The sequence below is a fragment of the Rhopilema esculentum genome, chromosome 6 (assembly GCF_057945365.1).
Source record: "Rhopilema esculentum isolate cy_ngs chromosome 6, ASM5794536v1, whole genome shotgun sequence".
NCBI lineage: Eukaryota > Metazoa > Cnidaria > Scyphozoa > Rhizostomeae > Rhizostomatidae > Rhopilema > Rhopilema esculentum.
The window spans coordinates 6,743,430-6,760,008 of record NC_142820.1 but is presented as its reverse complement, the minus strand read 5'-3'; the positions used below and the strand labels follow the sequence as shown (position 1 = coordinate 6,760,008).

Below are 16,579 nucleotides of genomic sequence, written 5' to 3'. Positions count from 1 at the left end.
CATTTGTACCAGGGCCGTCGAAAACAGGGGGCTTGGGTGGGCTGAAGCCCTCCCAATTATTGTCAAGATGTAGTATATTTTGTTTATAACAGTCTACTGAATGAGATGGAAATACAATGGGCAACCCCCCCCCCCCCTATATGAATTTCGTTCTGACAGAACTGTGTATCATTGCATTTTAAGCACAAATGTCAAGTTTACCCTTTCTTACAACGTAAAAACTAATCTTAATACTTCTAGAACTTTCAGGGGCTACGACGCAAGTTGGATAGGAGAGGGCCAAGGGCAATTAAAAACCCATAACAGATATTGCAAAAAGGTCTATTGCTTTGCAAAGAAGTGACAGGGCCATGGCACCCACTCCAGAGTCAGAGGCCCTGACTGAGTTATGAAGAAAATCTTATTACAAAAAAAGAAAACAGTGTTTAGAAGAATTTTTAGGGCTGCAATTTCACATTGAAAATATTATGCAAATCTAAATTGATTTGATGACCATGAAAGAGTTTTAATGTGTTATAAACTATAAAGAAAAGGTTATAAACCCACTTGACCTTGAAGTTTATTTTGAGAGGCGATAAGAGTTTGATTATGAGATAATGTTTCTGGAGTTAATGGAAACCGAATGAAAATGTTCGAATGAGCAAACTAAAGGTAAACCAGGGTTAAAGGAACTAACTTCAAGCAGTATTTTTATCAAGGTGGACAACCTAAGCCTGGGACATTCATGGAAAAGCAATGTCCCACCTCCCAGGCTTAGGTCGATTCAAGCTAAAAAATGTGGGAGAACAGTCAAAGTAACCCAAAAGTCACGAAAAGGCATAACTGGGAAATTGCCCAGAAATAGCAATCACAAAAATCATGTTATAATCAGGTTATTTTTTTAACAAGCGGGGTTATATTTCATTTTCTTACAAAAACTTGTTAAGGAGGGCTTTCAAAGCTGTAAAAAGCCAATTGTTGATGTTGCCATTTCTTGTAAATGCTCATGACATTTCTGCCAAGGGGTTCGCTTTCGTTCTAAAGTGGGAAAATATATCTTTCATTCTTTGTGTCTATTTTCATTCCAATGATAAAACTAAAATCAGCGCGGAGCCTTCTTTAACTAGCCAATCATATTGGTAGATTGTCACGAAATTTCTGTGTTCTTGTCTTTTGCAATACAATGCAAGTTTTTTAGTTTAATCCGATAACCAAATATACTTATTAGCGAGTTTTTTTTAAAAGCCAGTGTAGACAGAAAACGAATAATTGGTGTAGCGGAATATAATAAAAAAATAAAAGAAAATAAAAACTATGCATCACTAGGTCTGTCTCTCGTGAAAATCTTGAATACAATTTTCTAAAATGGATTCTCAGTTATAAAAGTTTGCATATTTCCTAGGTCTGAAGTTAGCAGACAAAAGATTAATGTCTCTTAAAGTTTCCCATCTCCTCCTCAAACAGGTTTAGACAGTCTGAAAGATGATTTCTGAATGATTTATAGTGAAGAAGCGAAGAAGCCCCCCGAGCCTCGGGGCTTTGCGGTCCATTTTTAGCCACTGTTTCATGATGAGGCGGAGACAGGTTTGTCTAAGCGGCTTTGGGGTTCGGGTCACAAGGCTAGAGGCTGCCATTAATAAAAGGAACTCGATTCTGGCCATTTTCACCATAGGATTTAGCACTAAAAGGGGGTGTGAGACAAGCGAACAAGTTGAAGGGTGCAACTTCAGTGACGTAACACAGGAAAGAAGAATTGCAGACTTGTGACAGTGGCATCGTACCGACGTATCATTACTGCCACACCTGACCGTTGAAGACAGGATGGAGTTGAAAACATGTTCTGGGGAGAGTGCGATAGCGTTGAAAAGAAAGAGAGGTGAGTTCTTACCTTGATCATCAGCTTAAAAGTTAGGTGATAAACCAAATAATCAAACTTGTTGATATCACGCATAGCGCTCTTCAGTATGTTTGGTGGCTCTGAAAGTTCGTGATGAATTTTAGCAGCCTATCACTCGTGTATTAAGCCCTCAACAAACTGTTATATAGTCTGGGATGTAAAGAGGGTAAATGAAAGCGGACCATGAACATCGTATAAGAACTCAGCGAAGATGACAGTAACATACCGCACAAGATTATATCCAGAGTGTCCATGAGTTTTGCCGACGAATAATTATGCCTGATTCTTTGGGCACTGGTAATCGTCGATTTTTGAAAAAATCTGTATGTTCTAAAAATCACGAACTATTGGTTGGCTAACTTAACTGTGTAAGTTATTTTATCACAGAAAAAATGTGTGTTTGATATTGTACGCACTATCACAGAAGAGTACATCTTTGTCTATACGGCAGTAAGGTACCAGAAGTAGGTATCTTTTTAACCTTATCTTTATCTGACGGCTTGATCAAGCATTGCGACAACAGCAGAATCCTATGCATGGTTTGCAAGCAATAGAGGATGCAGCACGATTTTGGATGTGAGGAAATTGAGGGGCAATTCACACAATGAGAGTACGAGTTTTCCGCAAAAACAAAAGAATTCAAAGGGATTTTCTGATAAAACAATATGACTTTCATCAAAAGTTTACGAGATTTCATAGAGTGATTTGCCCCTCGGATGAAATAGCCATTCTGGTTTCAAATGCCTCTCAAAAGGTTCTGAAAATACTTATCTAAATGCTAATCAAAATCTAACAAAGGTAATTTTTGAAACTAAAAGTAGGTGCCTTGGTTGTATCTTCTATTTGCTATTTTTTAAACGTCTCCCTACAGCTATATCTGCCTTTTGTAGACTGCCTTCTACTGGCACTTGCATGAATTCTTCCAAAGCCAGTAAACCTTCTTGATAAAACCATTGTAAAAAGATTTGTCTATTGGATTTTTGAATGCAATGGGTAAACAGAAGCGACTTAGCGGCGCTATATTCCTTTTGCCAGATTGCAAGTATTGAGACACATGAAACTCTATAAGTAAAGAATCTTTTTCATAAATACTTACATTCTAGGCTTCTTGAAAAATAAGGCTAGATCTTTGAAAAATCAAAGGAAGGTAGTAACCTACAGTGGAAGTGTGTCTGTGCATGTCACGAATGACAGGGATTCTAGCAAGAATTTTGGAATTATGGGTTCCTACTTGTGTATCTTAAAATGTTTGGCAAAAAAATTGCAATTTATCTAGCAACAGAACAAGCTTGTTCAAGCCAGTAACTAAATCTATAGCTAGAATTCAAATTTCTTTGGATGCAAGCACAAGGCATAGAAATTAAGAGATTGCTTTTCTACAACGGCGTGGGGGTATTTGGCAACTGAGTTCTGTTAATTCAGTTATGTTTCTCCAGGTTCGATGAAACATGAACAGGAGCAGAAAGCCGAGAAATTGAAAAAATCTTCAGAGTATCAAAAATTCATTAAAAATTTGAAGCTGCTTCAAAATATTTAACGAGAATTTGCCAAAAAGCTACTTATGAGTAAAAAGTCAGGTTGGGAAACTTGTATGATTTTAGCTTCTCGTTAATGTAATACATAAAACTGCAAGCAGTTTGAGCTTGAAAGGTGCAAGGTTCTATTAGGATTAAAATATACTGCAAGCAGAGTATTTTGGCCTCTGTCTAAAAGCACGATCTGAGGTGCAATCTTTATATTTGCGAGTAAGCACGTTTGCCAGCCTGGTGTATCAGCTGACTACTTCTACCGCAAGAAAGTCATCTTGATCTCGACCTTGATTAGTGCTGGCAAAAACGTTAACTTCCTACAACCAAGTTTCGTTAGATATCTACGCGTTTGTACTTGATCTAATAATAACTTAACGGAAATATGTTCATGGCAGTCTTAGTGCGAACTTGTCGTGTTTAGGAACTAGGTTTTGTCAATGCATGTTGGAATGGTTTGAGTAAGGATAGCATTAGAGGCTGAAAACATCCAAGTATTGCTGAAACAAAGCTTTGATGAAATATTTAAAAATACCCTTTCTAAAGATTCGATGCTAAAATACCCTTTCTAAAGAAAACGTGCAAATTTGGGAAGAATTTTAGAAAGAAAGTTAATTTGCTTGTGTCTTTCTTCACCATCATAATAGGGACTATTTTACAAGAATATAACTTATCTAAATATTGAGGTTCAAATTTGGTGATATAAATTTAAGAGCTGTTTTGGTGATATATTGACTTCTATTTACACGAGGGACACTCAATGAGTAGGTTCATATCTGAAATAATTTAAAAAAATAAAAACATGCGTACAAGTTTGTTATTGTAATATTCAACTGCATAAAAGAGAGTGAAGCGGGTTTTTGACAAATATAGTAGCTATAGGGTTTAGAGGACCGAGACTCCATTTTCCCACATATGCCAAGCAGGTATGCGCACATTTTTTGTCTATTGAGTCTTAACCCGATCTCTGCCTATCTCTTTTTCATTAATTTTGCAAAAACACATTCTTGTAAAACGTGCGACATACACTCTTTTTTTGTAAGAACAATTTCATAAGAACAAGGGCCTCAACATTGGTCAAAAGTTAAGAACAAATTGAGAACAAGCTGAGGCTGAGCTTCTGCAAACTGCAATTTTCAACAATGTTTTCTCTCAAAATCGAGGATTTTTAGCAATGTGTGGGTGCTTTTTCGATGAATATTCAAATCTGTCAGCAAATTAAGGCTGTCTCACTCACTTTGTTGGAAAATGAGGCCAGTACACCACCCTAGAGCGAAAAAGCTAGCACTCGCACTGCTTACACCCTATTAGATTAAGAACATATTAAAAAACAATCCAGCCTCAGATTTTCGATAAAATTAAGAACAGTCAGCCTGAACTTAAATTTACTGGTTCTTATAAAAAAAGAGCGTATTGGGTTTAATCTGCAACTGCTTATACAAAATGTGCTCCTTATAGAAAAGTCGTGAGAAGATTGATATTCTACACTTCAGTGCAACATTGCATGATTTTAAAGAATCATTTGGATTCTAGGATGTATGAATATAATATTGACTAATTTTTTCAAAGTTTGAAAACGAAAAATAAACCATGCTTTTCTCAACTCCAAGTAAGTATCAAAACATGACAGCAAAAACTGAATGTCATTTTATCACATCATGCAAATATTCCGTTTACACAGTTAGCAATAATTCCTAGAAATGTTTTTGCAAACACGTAAAATCGCATGACACGAGCAAATACTGGTCATCTCTCAGTTTGGTTTAGCCTAGGTGTGAATTTGTCGACACCATAAATTAGTTGCTTGTAGCTAGAAGGTGTGCTGATTCTATTTGTTCTTAGCATCCTTGGATATCAGCTCACAGCAATGTGCTAATATCAACGGTATTTGATGTTGGCCAATGAATAACATGACGCAGTTAGTCATGGCGATCCGGGAATTTACGCTATTTACCTTTATATAAAAAGCATCAGTACTTAAAGTTTTTAACTTTTCATGGTATTGAGTGAGTCAACGCTTCTTAAAAGGTTCTTAATTTATTGGGAAAACAGAAAAACATTGAAACAAAACGCGTTGATATATCGATTCTCTTAACAATATATCTTTTGCACAGAGATATGAACTACTTACATTATTATCTTTGCTCATTTATATTTATATTAGTATCACTATGAAGCGAAGAAGCATTGCAATGAACATATTTGTCTGTTTTTAATAACATAGCTTTATTCACTCAAATACTAGGTGTATTATTATTTATAAAACTTCTAGGTTATAGGTTGCCGCATTATTGAGTTCATTGTAAAATGTTTTTATAAAAAAGGTGTATTTAAAACGTGACGCTGGTACAGTTCATTTGCAAATGTCAACTCTAAGTGTTCCACCTTACGTGCCATATTTCTATGCCAAGAGATTTATTTTGAAATTGACCCGTTTGACGTTGGTAGGTTTTCAGGCTCCCCGAATAGGATACCACGTCAATGAGACTAGAAGTAGAATGATGCCATAAACATAGAGATTAGTTTCTTATGTGTAATTTCTGCATGACTCACTCGTCCAAAGCAGTCAAGTCTTACATCTCCAAGACTTTCTATTTCTAAAATACCTGTTTAAGAAACTATAAATTCCTGCTTTCCTTATTGAAAATAAGCCCAAACCCGTAGTCGGAAAAAGGTACTTGCAGCACAGTTTTTATTTATTGTTCTAATTACGTAAAATAAATGCTTGGATTCCATTTAAATGCAATAAGCGGTCTTTGACAATTTTTTTTGTATAAACGCTTTTTGTAAGAACACTCGGCTCCAGCTTCAGCCTGGCGTTTCATATTTTTTCGCATAATTTCAGCCTCGCGTGTTTCTTGTTTTGTTTCTTATATTTTGAATCGAATTTTCTGTGCATAGTAGTGTCTGGACATTAAAAAACTGATATCGATGATGTTGGACTGATTTTATTATAATATGTTTGTTTCATTGGTATTTCAATGCTTTTTGCTTATCTCTTTCTGGTGTTGTTCTTTTGCTATTCTTAGTTTTGACAAATCTTAGCCTGCCTTGCTTCTCAAGTTGTTCTTATTTTAAGACAAATCTCAGCCTAATGTTTCTTATAAAGGTATTTCTTGTAAAAAGCTAATAAATCTAAAAAGTTCCCATTAACATTTGAAGTAGTGGTAAACGAAACATCATGGCAAACATTTTTTATAAGTAGCAGTTGCGGTGCCTAGAAGGGTTCTTGGAAAAAGGTGGGGGCCTCTTCATTTACTTAGAACGGAAGCTTGAGAACATAATGTCTACAATCCATACATCTATATGACCCCTATATCTAAAAATTGGGGTGGGAGTGGGGGGGGGCATGGCCGTGAATTTCCCTTTCATCAGAAGCCCTGCATTAAGTGTGAAACCAATGATATATTAGCATATCGTCCATGTGTAGCATACCTAACACACAAACCAACAGTTTAAATAAGGCAGAGCTGAAATATTAAGTATTCTGAAAGATTCAAAATGCAGGTGTCCTTTCTCTTTTAAAGATACAGTATTCAGAGATTTTGTCATCATCTTTCCCAGATACAAAGACTTCTTGCAAGCAAAACTACCCTGATTTTAGTTTCTTGTGTAAAACACTTATCCATTGTTACTGTAGCTATCTTTCTTCAATTCACGAAAAAAATTCAAAAGTTAAGTAATTACCATTACTGGTGCAGAATAATAAGAAACGTTTCTATTTCAGATGTTTTTGTTGGTATCAAAACTCAACCACAGAATAATTTCTTCTTCTGTGACTCAATCCTTTCTTTTAATTGACAATATTGATCTTATCAGCACTTTTCAACATAGGGGTAAAGTGTGCATACGAACACCACTCGCTTGTATGTTAATGACGCCATCAACCTCAAGTTGTTGATTAAGTGGCATTTTCACAATAAAGATTCACATTCAACACTGAACAAATATTTCACGTGTAAGGTTTCCCAGAAAACTTGAGAAACGCACCCCGATGAGGCAGGTTCGAGATTTTCGATGAGATAACCTTAACATAAAATAAATACACCACGGAATTGCATCTAGCCAGGAGATATGAGGAAACGTAGTGTAGATATCTCATGGGCGCTTCCAAATGATGACCTGAATAGGAAATGTATGAATAGAGACCAGGGATTACTTTTTACAGGAATCTTTCACACTTTTGTTGAATCTGGATTGCATTTTGCTGGGTCAGATAAGAATAGAAAGTCAAATAATGAAATTAAGACTGCCTGTCGGTCAATCAACGTAGCAAAAAACAGCCAGGTATCCCGCCAGAGCCTTTATCCTGTTGGTTGTCACATGATGCCAAAGTTCCTTGGGAAATGCAAGACAGTTACCTCAGCTGGCAGCATTTGCACTGTCAATGTAGGCGGAGACTTAATCGACGCTGGCGTCCTGTCAATTAGACCCTTGTTTTTCTTTACTTTGGATTGACACTTTCTAAACATAGCAGGATTTTCCAATGATTTGAGATGAGAGGGGGCACATTGCCCCAGGTCCCGAGCTGAAAGGGGCTCCACAAGTTATAACAAGATTTTCAAATTTGATTGCAAACGATAGAATTTTAGTCCGCTTGGTACTGTCGGATAGACCATAAAATTTCAAAAAGAATTTTACGGCTTTTTGACAATAACCATCACATTATCAATCACACTTTTTTTTAAAAGAACCAGAAAATTTGAGTTCAGGCTTATTGTTCTAAATGTTTTCGAAAATCTGAGGCTGGATTGTTCTTTATTTGCACTTAAATTTATAGGGTATAAGCAGTGGGATTTCGATTTCTAGCTTTTCGTTCTGGGGAGGTGTTCAGGCCTCTTTTGCCAACAAAGTGCCCGAGACAGCCTTCATTTGCCGCCATGTTTGAATATTCACCGAAAAAGCACTCACATATGGCTAACATCTTCGTTTTTGAGATAAATCGTTGTTCAAAATTTCATTTTACAGTAGCCCAGCCTCAGCTTGTTCTTAATTTGTTCTTAACTTATTAACTTAACTTAACTTAGGCTCGTTTTCTTAAAAAATTGTTCGTATAAAAAGAGGTCATCAATGGTCCCCTCTTATTTTTGATGGGAACCCAAGCATGTTGTTTCTTTCGTTTGCACAACCTTAGCCTCAGTATGTAATTTCTTTTCTTTAATATTTGTCGAATTTTGAGGCTTGTGCTCGTACAAAATTGTTCTTATAAAAAATGTACCTTGGCTGGAGTGTGAATCATTGTATCAACCTACTTCTGTAATGGCACATTACTGCTCTGGCTTTATGCCTATTCATACCTAAACAATGAAGAATAAGCATAAGCAACATAATTTTGATCGAAATGTTGTGAAATGTTCAAGAAATAGGCTGGATCATGATGACGAAATCTGCATTTTTTTTCGCAAGGTAACCAAAATCATGATAATCAACATCATCTACATCAAGGTACTGTATAACACATAACAACGTGATGAGACCTGTTTTTTAGCTCAGAGCGATGAAGACGATAGCAGTAACGAAAGCAACAGCAATGAAGACTGCCAGTATGAGCCACCGTTGCCAAAAGTCAGACTGTTTGCCACCAAGGAGGAGGAACCGTTGGTTGATGAAGTAACTAATGGTGACGAAGGTGAGGAAAATGCTGAGGATATCGAAGATGATGATGATGATGATGATGGAGATTTTGCGGACGACTGTGAGCCAGAGGAACGGGATATGGACAAGATAAGCTTGACGTTAGAATGCAAAGACCTATGGCTCAAATTCCACGAGCTTGGAACCGAAATGATTATAACCAAAGCTGGAAGGTATGTTTGCTAAGATGTTTCATTTGAATAATACCCCAAGGAGAGAAACTATTATGGTAGTCTGTTGGCTTCTCTAGAAGGCACAGCAAATTGTTTTTTGTGCTGTTAACCTTGTAGGTTCTCATCTCAAAAAAGGCTACCAGTAGCTCCCTCTAACGAATGATTTTTTATGAAATACCAGCCAAAACATCAGTACAACGTTCTTAAATATTACAGAAAGAGTGTGCAACAGTTTTCAGCTTATTTTCTACAACAGGCAGCTATAGTGAAAGTAATTTAATGTTTAAGTTTCTACGTTTGTCAATAGTCCAAGGATAAGTGCAAGAGTATCTTTACATCCCTTTATTTGTAAGTGAAAACTTTTTGCTATCGATATTGTAATGGCGTGCAAGCAACAATTATGCTGCGAGAAAAGACTGAGTCTGATCCCACAATTGTGTTTGCTAGCATCAACATGGGACAAACCTTGTCATGAAAGGGACCGCGGAGGAGCCAGTGGGGTTGCAACAGGGAACTTTGAGATTTTAACAACCAAAATAAGATAAACGTAGTTAGAATGAAAAAATCTTCAACCGTCTCTAAGATATTTCCCATAAATCGAAACACAGAATTTATTTTATCACTGAATTTCTTCCTCTGGTGATCGCTTTACGTTCCTCAGACAACTAAAGGAAATACGGGAACAATTATTCGAGAAAAATCCGACCTAGGTTCATCCCAGGCGGATCACTTTACACTGCGAAACTTTTGCTGGGTTGAACTTGGGTTGATAAGTGTCATGTGAAAAGGGCTCAGAGAAACCCCTAAGCCAAGCTGTTCTACCAATGTGACCTGACACTGAGGTGTATCTATAATATTTTTAATCATTATATGGTTTAGAGTATTACCTTACGGATCTTTACAATAAAAAAACTATTACTTTCCTAAGTTAGGTATGAAGCAAACGCAGAAAACACAAGGGCACGCAGAACACATCAAACTATGTTAGAATTAATTCAAAACTCTGTTCCTCTCACACTTTGATGTATTAAAACGCTGCCGCCTACGATGTATTAAAACACGTCATAACATTAGAAGATGCCTTGCATTTTGCATAAATGTACTAGAGGCTGTCTACAGGGAATTATCTCCATAATATCTAAGCACAGTAAATTGCCTCCGACATTGGACTCGATCTTTCTTCTCACAACTGCCGTGACCCCCATCTATTTTTCTTTCTTTGATCTTTTCTGCCTACTTTTGTCATACATTTTTTCCTTTTTTACATTTCAATACAAAAAAATCAAATTCAGAATGTTTAGAAATAACTTTATTCAACAGACCATGAATTAATAGGGCAAAGGGCTCAAAAACCACCTTGATTCATCCCCTCGTATATTAACTTTCTCTTGTTTCTTAATTTGAAATGATTGTACAGCATTTACTTTTAATATCTTAGAGCTCGTCATATTCCTTAATGCTGTAACATGTATTTTAGAATTAAATGAGTTCGAGTTTGAGTCTGGAAATGACTGACAAACAAAGTTCTTGCGCTTCTCAAACTACTTTCTTGGAATGAGCAGCCAACGGCTTAAATGACAGTTAAGCATGAATTAAAATGGCTTCATTTCAAGGAAGGAACTAAAAAATAAATCATGGATTCTGAAATCGATTCTAATTTTCTGCTACCAATATTTCAACTCAGTCACTTCTTTTTTCACTGCCCGTTCCATATTGCCAAATCTTCTGTGAAAAAGTAGTTTGTAAATATTTGCTGCAATCATTAATTGTTCGTTAGAGATCGGGTGAATGCGCACAAAGAAACTGTGTTAGCAATAGTCTCTTAAGATCTAATGCGAGCTTTCTTTGAAAGATTGTTTAAGGTACTCATTATGCCCTCGTCCCTCCTTTTCTCCCTGCAGATTACCTGAGGGCATTTTAGAACCCACCCCCTCTCTCTTTGAGCATACATACTAGGATGCCCCTAAAACAAGTCTTGGGTCTACAATCTCAATAAAAAATGCCATGATATTTCAACAGGCGAATGTTCCCAGTCGTTAGAGTGCGAGTGTCTGGCCTTGATCTGCAGAAACAGTACCTGGTGGCCTTGGACGTAGAGCCTGTTGATGATATGCGCTACAGATACGCTTATCACAGGTCCAACTGGCTAGTGGCAGGGAAGGCGGATCCCCAGCCAGTAAAACGGCTGTATCTGCACCCAGACTGTCCGTTCAGTGGTGAACAACTACTAAACCAAGTAATCTCGTTCGAAAAAGTCAAGCTTACAAACAACGAAATGGACCACAGTTCACACGTAAGAAAGTCGTTTTGTTTCGTCATAACTATTCTGTCGCCTAGCCAATTTTATCGTATCTTTTATCCAGAGTAGACGTAACACTGTTAGTTGCAACTTTCTATAGCGAATCATCTGCTTTCTTGGAAAAGCAAGGGTTACAAGAATCAACTGGGGTTTTCAGGGTTATCTTAATGCAAAATGAGAATTCCTGGCTCATGTGTTGGCTCTTTAGTAAAGCTTTGTTCAAGGTTGAGCACTTCATCGTCAATTTGAGTTTGAATTCCTTAAACTTTCGCCCCCCCCCCATAATAATTTTTTAACGAAACAAGATGCGCAGCCAATCGAATATCATTATTTGTTAGGACTGGTCTATGAATGGAGCCAGGACATGACTAATTCTCAGACCAGCTAACAAACAACCCTCTCTGACATGACCATGCTCTTGCAAAAACATAGTGGTGTTCCGTTGCCGGTGGTGTTTTTGTTGGTGTACTGCTAGCTGTTCGGGCCCTTATTGGAGGTTCAATTTAACGGGACCAACTGTGTTTTTCGTCTGTTACTTCTCAAAGTATATAGACTTCGAATAAGCTAAAAAAGTTAAGCGGGAGAACCGAGATACGCAAAAGGAAGAAAATCAAACTTCTATTAACTGATTATAGAATAAAGAGCCATTTTATATTTGCGAGCGACATGATATCTCTCACTTTCAACTAAATCAACTGCCAGCCAAAAATAGTGTGATTTATTTAATTTCATGGTCATCTTTTTCTTGCAATCTTTCCTTTTAGATAATCCTGAATTCCATGCACAAGTATCAACCTCGCGTACTCATAATACGAAAGCCAGAGGACTGGGACGGAACATGTGACAAACTTACCCTATCGCCAAAGTACAAGAGAACCTTTTCATTTCCAGAAACGGTCTTCATCGCAGTGACAGCTTATCAAAACCAGTTGGTAAGTATCCACAGTCTAAAATTAAATAAAAAAGACCTTAAACTTGTTCGTCAGGGGTCACAGTCTAGGCACTTTGGCATACATTGTCGGAACCTATTTTGCTAAACACGACAAATGAAGTCAATGCAATGGAGCACTGTCAGACACAGACGAGAAAATTAGCGGACCTCGCAACAACTTAGCATAAATTGAATAGCGGGTATTTGAATTTTTTAGTTTATAGCTTAGCCAGATTAAACTGTCTTGTAGCTTTCTGAAAATAAAAAAATAATCACTTTCCTTATTACACAAAGTAAGAAAGGCGCAAAAGTAAGAAACGGGCCTAACGCGTCGCCGGTTGATTTTCTCCCTAGTATATAAAAATGCTGCCTAATTAACAAATATCCAGAAGAGGGAATGGTTTTTTTCGATGCATAGGTTGTATTCCATACTCAAGTTTATTTAAATTAAACATCATGTTTCTGTTCCTTACCCACACCACCTCCTGATTGTTCAGCCTCTGTGGCCTAGACGTTAAGGCATACGAATATCGACCTTTGATGTTAGTATTTTTTAAAGCTGACCTTGAAGCTTTATGGTTATGGATTTAAATTTTCTTTTTGGTCGATCAACAGAATTGTCTGTCTAGCATTTTTTCTTTCTTGGTAATTCTTAAGATTTGATTTCTCTCTTCCTTGTCCATAAGAGTTCTGTGTAGCCTAATTCTTGTTCAAGCGACTGATGAAAAAAAAATGCTTAACTAAATCCGGCCTAATTTTTTGCAGCTTATATTCACCCGTGGTTCAATTTTCTGTAACTTTCTGTTCTCTTTCTACAAACATCAGAGAACTTTGCAGACCGTAGAAGACGTTTGCAATCGTTTTTGAATACGACCCAGAAACAAATAATACGAATAAATAATAAAATGATAATGCATAGGTGTATAACTATTGCCAGGGCACACTGCAAAATTCAAAGTGCATAAATGCTCTTTTCAGTTGCGCTAGTATCAATATTGTCTCTTTCACAAACTTTTCTTGCTTAGAATTTCTGTGCTTAGAATTTCTGACATTTACTGTTTGAAATAAAGTTACATTTTCACTAACGTCTCTTGCTTTGCCAATTTATAAATGCATTCTGTGTTCTTGTTCTTAAGATTACCAAACTGAAGATCAACAGCAATCCATTTGCAAAAGGATTCCGAGATTCGTCAAGATTTGTGTCAGTTGAAAGGTGAGAGAAAATAATGTTGCATTTCAAATATAATGTTTTCGCTAAATTTATCTTCCAAATCATCAATTATCGATAATCTAAGAATATTTTGCTATAACTTTGACCGGTTAAAAGCAAATGGTTATTTTGTAGGCCCCAGAAAATATCTTCATACATGAGTTGCAGATGCAGTTCAGGCTCTTCGTATCATTGCCCACACAACCGCAGTTATCCAGGACTTGACGAAAAAGATACCTTTACAACGTATCCATTAATTGGCCAGGGACAATCCACGCTTGGTAAGCTGCTTATACCGTAGAGATTTAGTGTGAGGTTTAAAGTAAATATAGATGCCGGCTACACTTGCACGTTTACGTTTGTAACCACATAATTTGTTACCCCTTCTGTGCACACCTAAACAGCATTTTAAAGTATAAACGCATAAAATTATTTCCTTAGTTTTCATGTTCAAAACGCCATTTAGGCCTTCTCGTGCCAAATGTTCTTAATAAGCATTTTCGTAAACGCTGACACCAGAGACTAATTATTATGAGAAGCCAAAAATTACAGATGAGTATGGCGAGTTCAAGACAACCTTTCGTTGATTCTCGTTTGCTTGTTTTAATTTGCGTATTTATCTTATACTTCCGATCTGAAATCACCGAAACGAGATTGCACACGAACTGTGGGAGCAGAAAAACTTTTTCTTACTCGGTAAAGTGCAAATTAAAAAAGAGCCTAAGTAACTGTTGGTACGAATGATAGTAAACTGAACCAAAGAAAAGTTATAGTAAACTGAACCAAAATATCTTAAAATAACGACCAAGAATTTAATAATAATGATAATAAAGAAGCTTATGTTGCACCGTATCTCCCCAGGACTCATAGGCGCATTACATACTTCACAACTAAAACAGAATGTTTTAGAATTACATTAATACTAAAATTTCTTAGAAACAAAAATGACTTTAAAAGTGTTTTAAATGTTTCTACCGAATTTGTACCCTATCAATCGAAATCTGATACAAAACTGTGCCACATCATTTAGATGTTTGCAGCCGTTTAAATCTTAGGCTGGACAGATTAAACGAAAAAGAGTGTGTACGAAAGAATATAATAAGTGTGTACGAAAAATGTTCTGTCCGTTTACAATCGTAGACAATCATAAACGTACAAGTGCGAACGGGGCAATAGTTTTAAACGGCGTTTTATAGGAAATTCGAAAAAGGTTTTTTCATTTTTCACTGTATTTCTTTAAATGTTAACAATAATAATAATAACCTTCACCTCAGTCTATTATGATATTAGAAATCCTGTCAAATGTATTAGTACTCGACACTAAATTTTCACATTTTCTATTGCAAACTAACCTCCCCTTCCAAACAAAATCGTTCTACGTAATGTTGAGAGGTTTTATTATGATCAAGATAATTCTTGTCCTGTAACAAGATTCCTATAACTTTTAGCAAGGATTGCACAAAATGGAAATCTTTTCAAGGATATCGAGATAACGATGACAGTTTTCGAGCCCGGTGAAATTGCTGCCAACAGTCATTTAATTAATTAAAAATTTGATTGATAAGTAAAAACCTATAAACAATAAAAGCTAGAAAATCTTACTTTTGAAAAACAATACACTTCAACCGTAAAACACGACTTATTTCACTATCTGACAATCGAAGGTATTGTATTCATCAATGAAACGTTTGTGGTTATAGTTTACTGCTGTCGACTAAGACAGGAGGACAAGGAACCCCTTTACAAGCTACCCAAGGTATATAAAGAAAATGATCGTACAAGTGCAAAGATTTATCACAAATTGTCAAATTTTGACTATGACGAGATGATTATCTAGGCATTTTATTTTCAGACATGATGCTGAAGCCCGGTCAGTACCCACCACTTTCACCTGATGGAATCACAATACCAGCATATCCTGCCTATATTCCACAACCGATGCCACAAGCATTCGATTATGCCTATCATAAATCGTTGCCTCACTCGGCAGTCGACTGGCACCAGTATTCACAGCAACAACAACAAGTACCATCCACATCCCAACTGGATGCGTACAGCTCCTCCCCAGCGGTCTCAACGTATCTTTCAGCTGTTTCCAATATCTGGAGCAGTCCCAATGGAACAAACCCAAGTCATTATCAGTCACGATATCATCATATCAAGTAAAATTAACAATTCCATTTAATGTTGCTGTGTATTTAGAATTCTTGAAGAAGACTACATCATCCCTTGTGTTTAAGTACGGATAAATGTCAATTGATGCAAGAGGAGGTAATATAATTGTCCTGCATTGCATGTATAAAAAGAAATCATGGACATGCTTACAATGTAAATACAAAAACTTCCAATAGAAAGTTGTGCATCTAGAGAGTGATACCTTTTTGTCAAATCCCCACCAAGAAATATTTCATGGATTTCTTGAACACACGATAGCACAATATTGAACAAAACTATTTAGCCTAGCGCCAAAACGCTGAAAATGTCTGCATCTTTTTATCAAATACAATGCTATATCATGAGATGTAGCATGAGTCGATAGACAATCATCTGGAAGCAGAAATAATGCTGGACATTTTGCTGTTAAACAAGTTTACACAATTTTAATCACAATTCATAAAAGGCCCCAAAACTAAGGAAGAATAAAGACAACTTACAGTGCATGCATCGACGCGAGGCGAATTCTCGTTTTAAGTAACAAACCTTACCTTACTCGGCAGCCTTACTCGTATTCCTTTAGCACATATTTTTAGCTTTTGAATAAGGGTGAAAATTCATAAATGTTTATTTCAAATGCTTAATTGATGTACAACATGCATGATGTAGCAAAATATGCAGATTTTAAATAGTATTTTATAGAGTTGTAAATATTTTGATGCGGAATAGATATCATGTACGTTTCTGGCATTCGAAGAAAATTGAATTTTAATGCA

The 16,579-nt window shown here is 36.4% G+C and overlaps 1 protein-coding gene across 1 annotated transcript; it reads left to right on the top strand.

The window, feature by feature from the left end:
* Window positions 1-1,604: 1,604 nt before the first annotated feature.
* Window positions 1,605-16,579, top strand: LOC135686670 (uncharacterized). The gene is made up of 7 exons (XM_065202950.2): window positions 1,605-1,855; window positions 8,891-9,209; window positions 11,229-11,502; window positions 12,273-12,440; window positions 13,576-13,652; window positions 13,785-13,930; window positions 15,502-16,579. Exons 1-7 carry the CDS (start codon window positions 1,801-1,803, stop codon window positions 15,813-15,815), a joined length of 1,353 nt encoding a protein of 450 aa, XP_065059022.2. The 5' UTR covers window positions 1,605-1,800; the 3' UTR covers window positions 15,816-16,579.

Excerpts from the sequence above, each read along its gene's own strand:
- LOC135686670 (XM_065202950.2), top strand. The coding sequence starts at position 1,801 with ATGGAGTTGAAAACATGTTCTGGGGAGAGTGCGATAGCGTTGAAAAGA. Across the intron at positions 13,653-13,784 it reads AGATTTGTGTCAGTTGAAAG|GCCCCAGAAAATATCTTCAT; the intron begins GTGAGAGAAAAT and ends GTTATTTTGTAG. Across the intron at positions 13,931-15,501 it reads CCAGGGACAATCCACGCTTG|ACATGATGCTGAAGCCCGGT; the intron begins GTAAGCTGCTTA and ends TTTTATTTTCAG.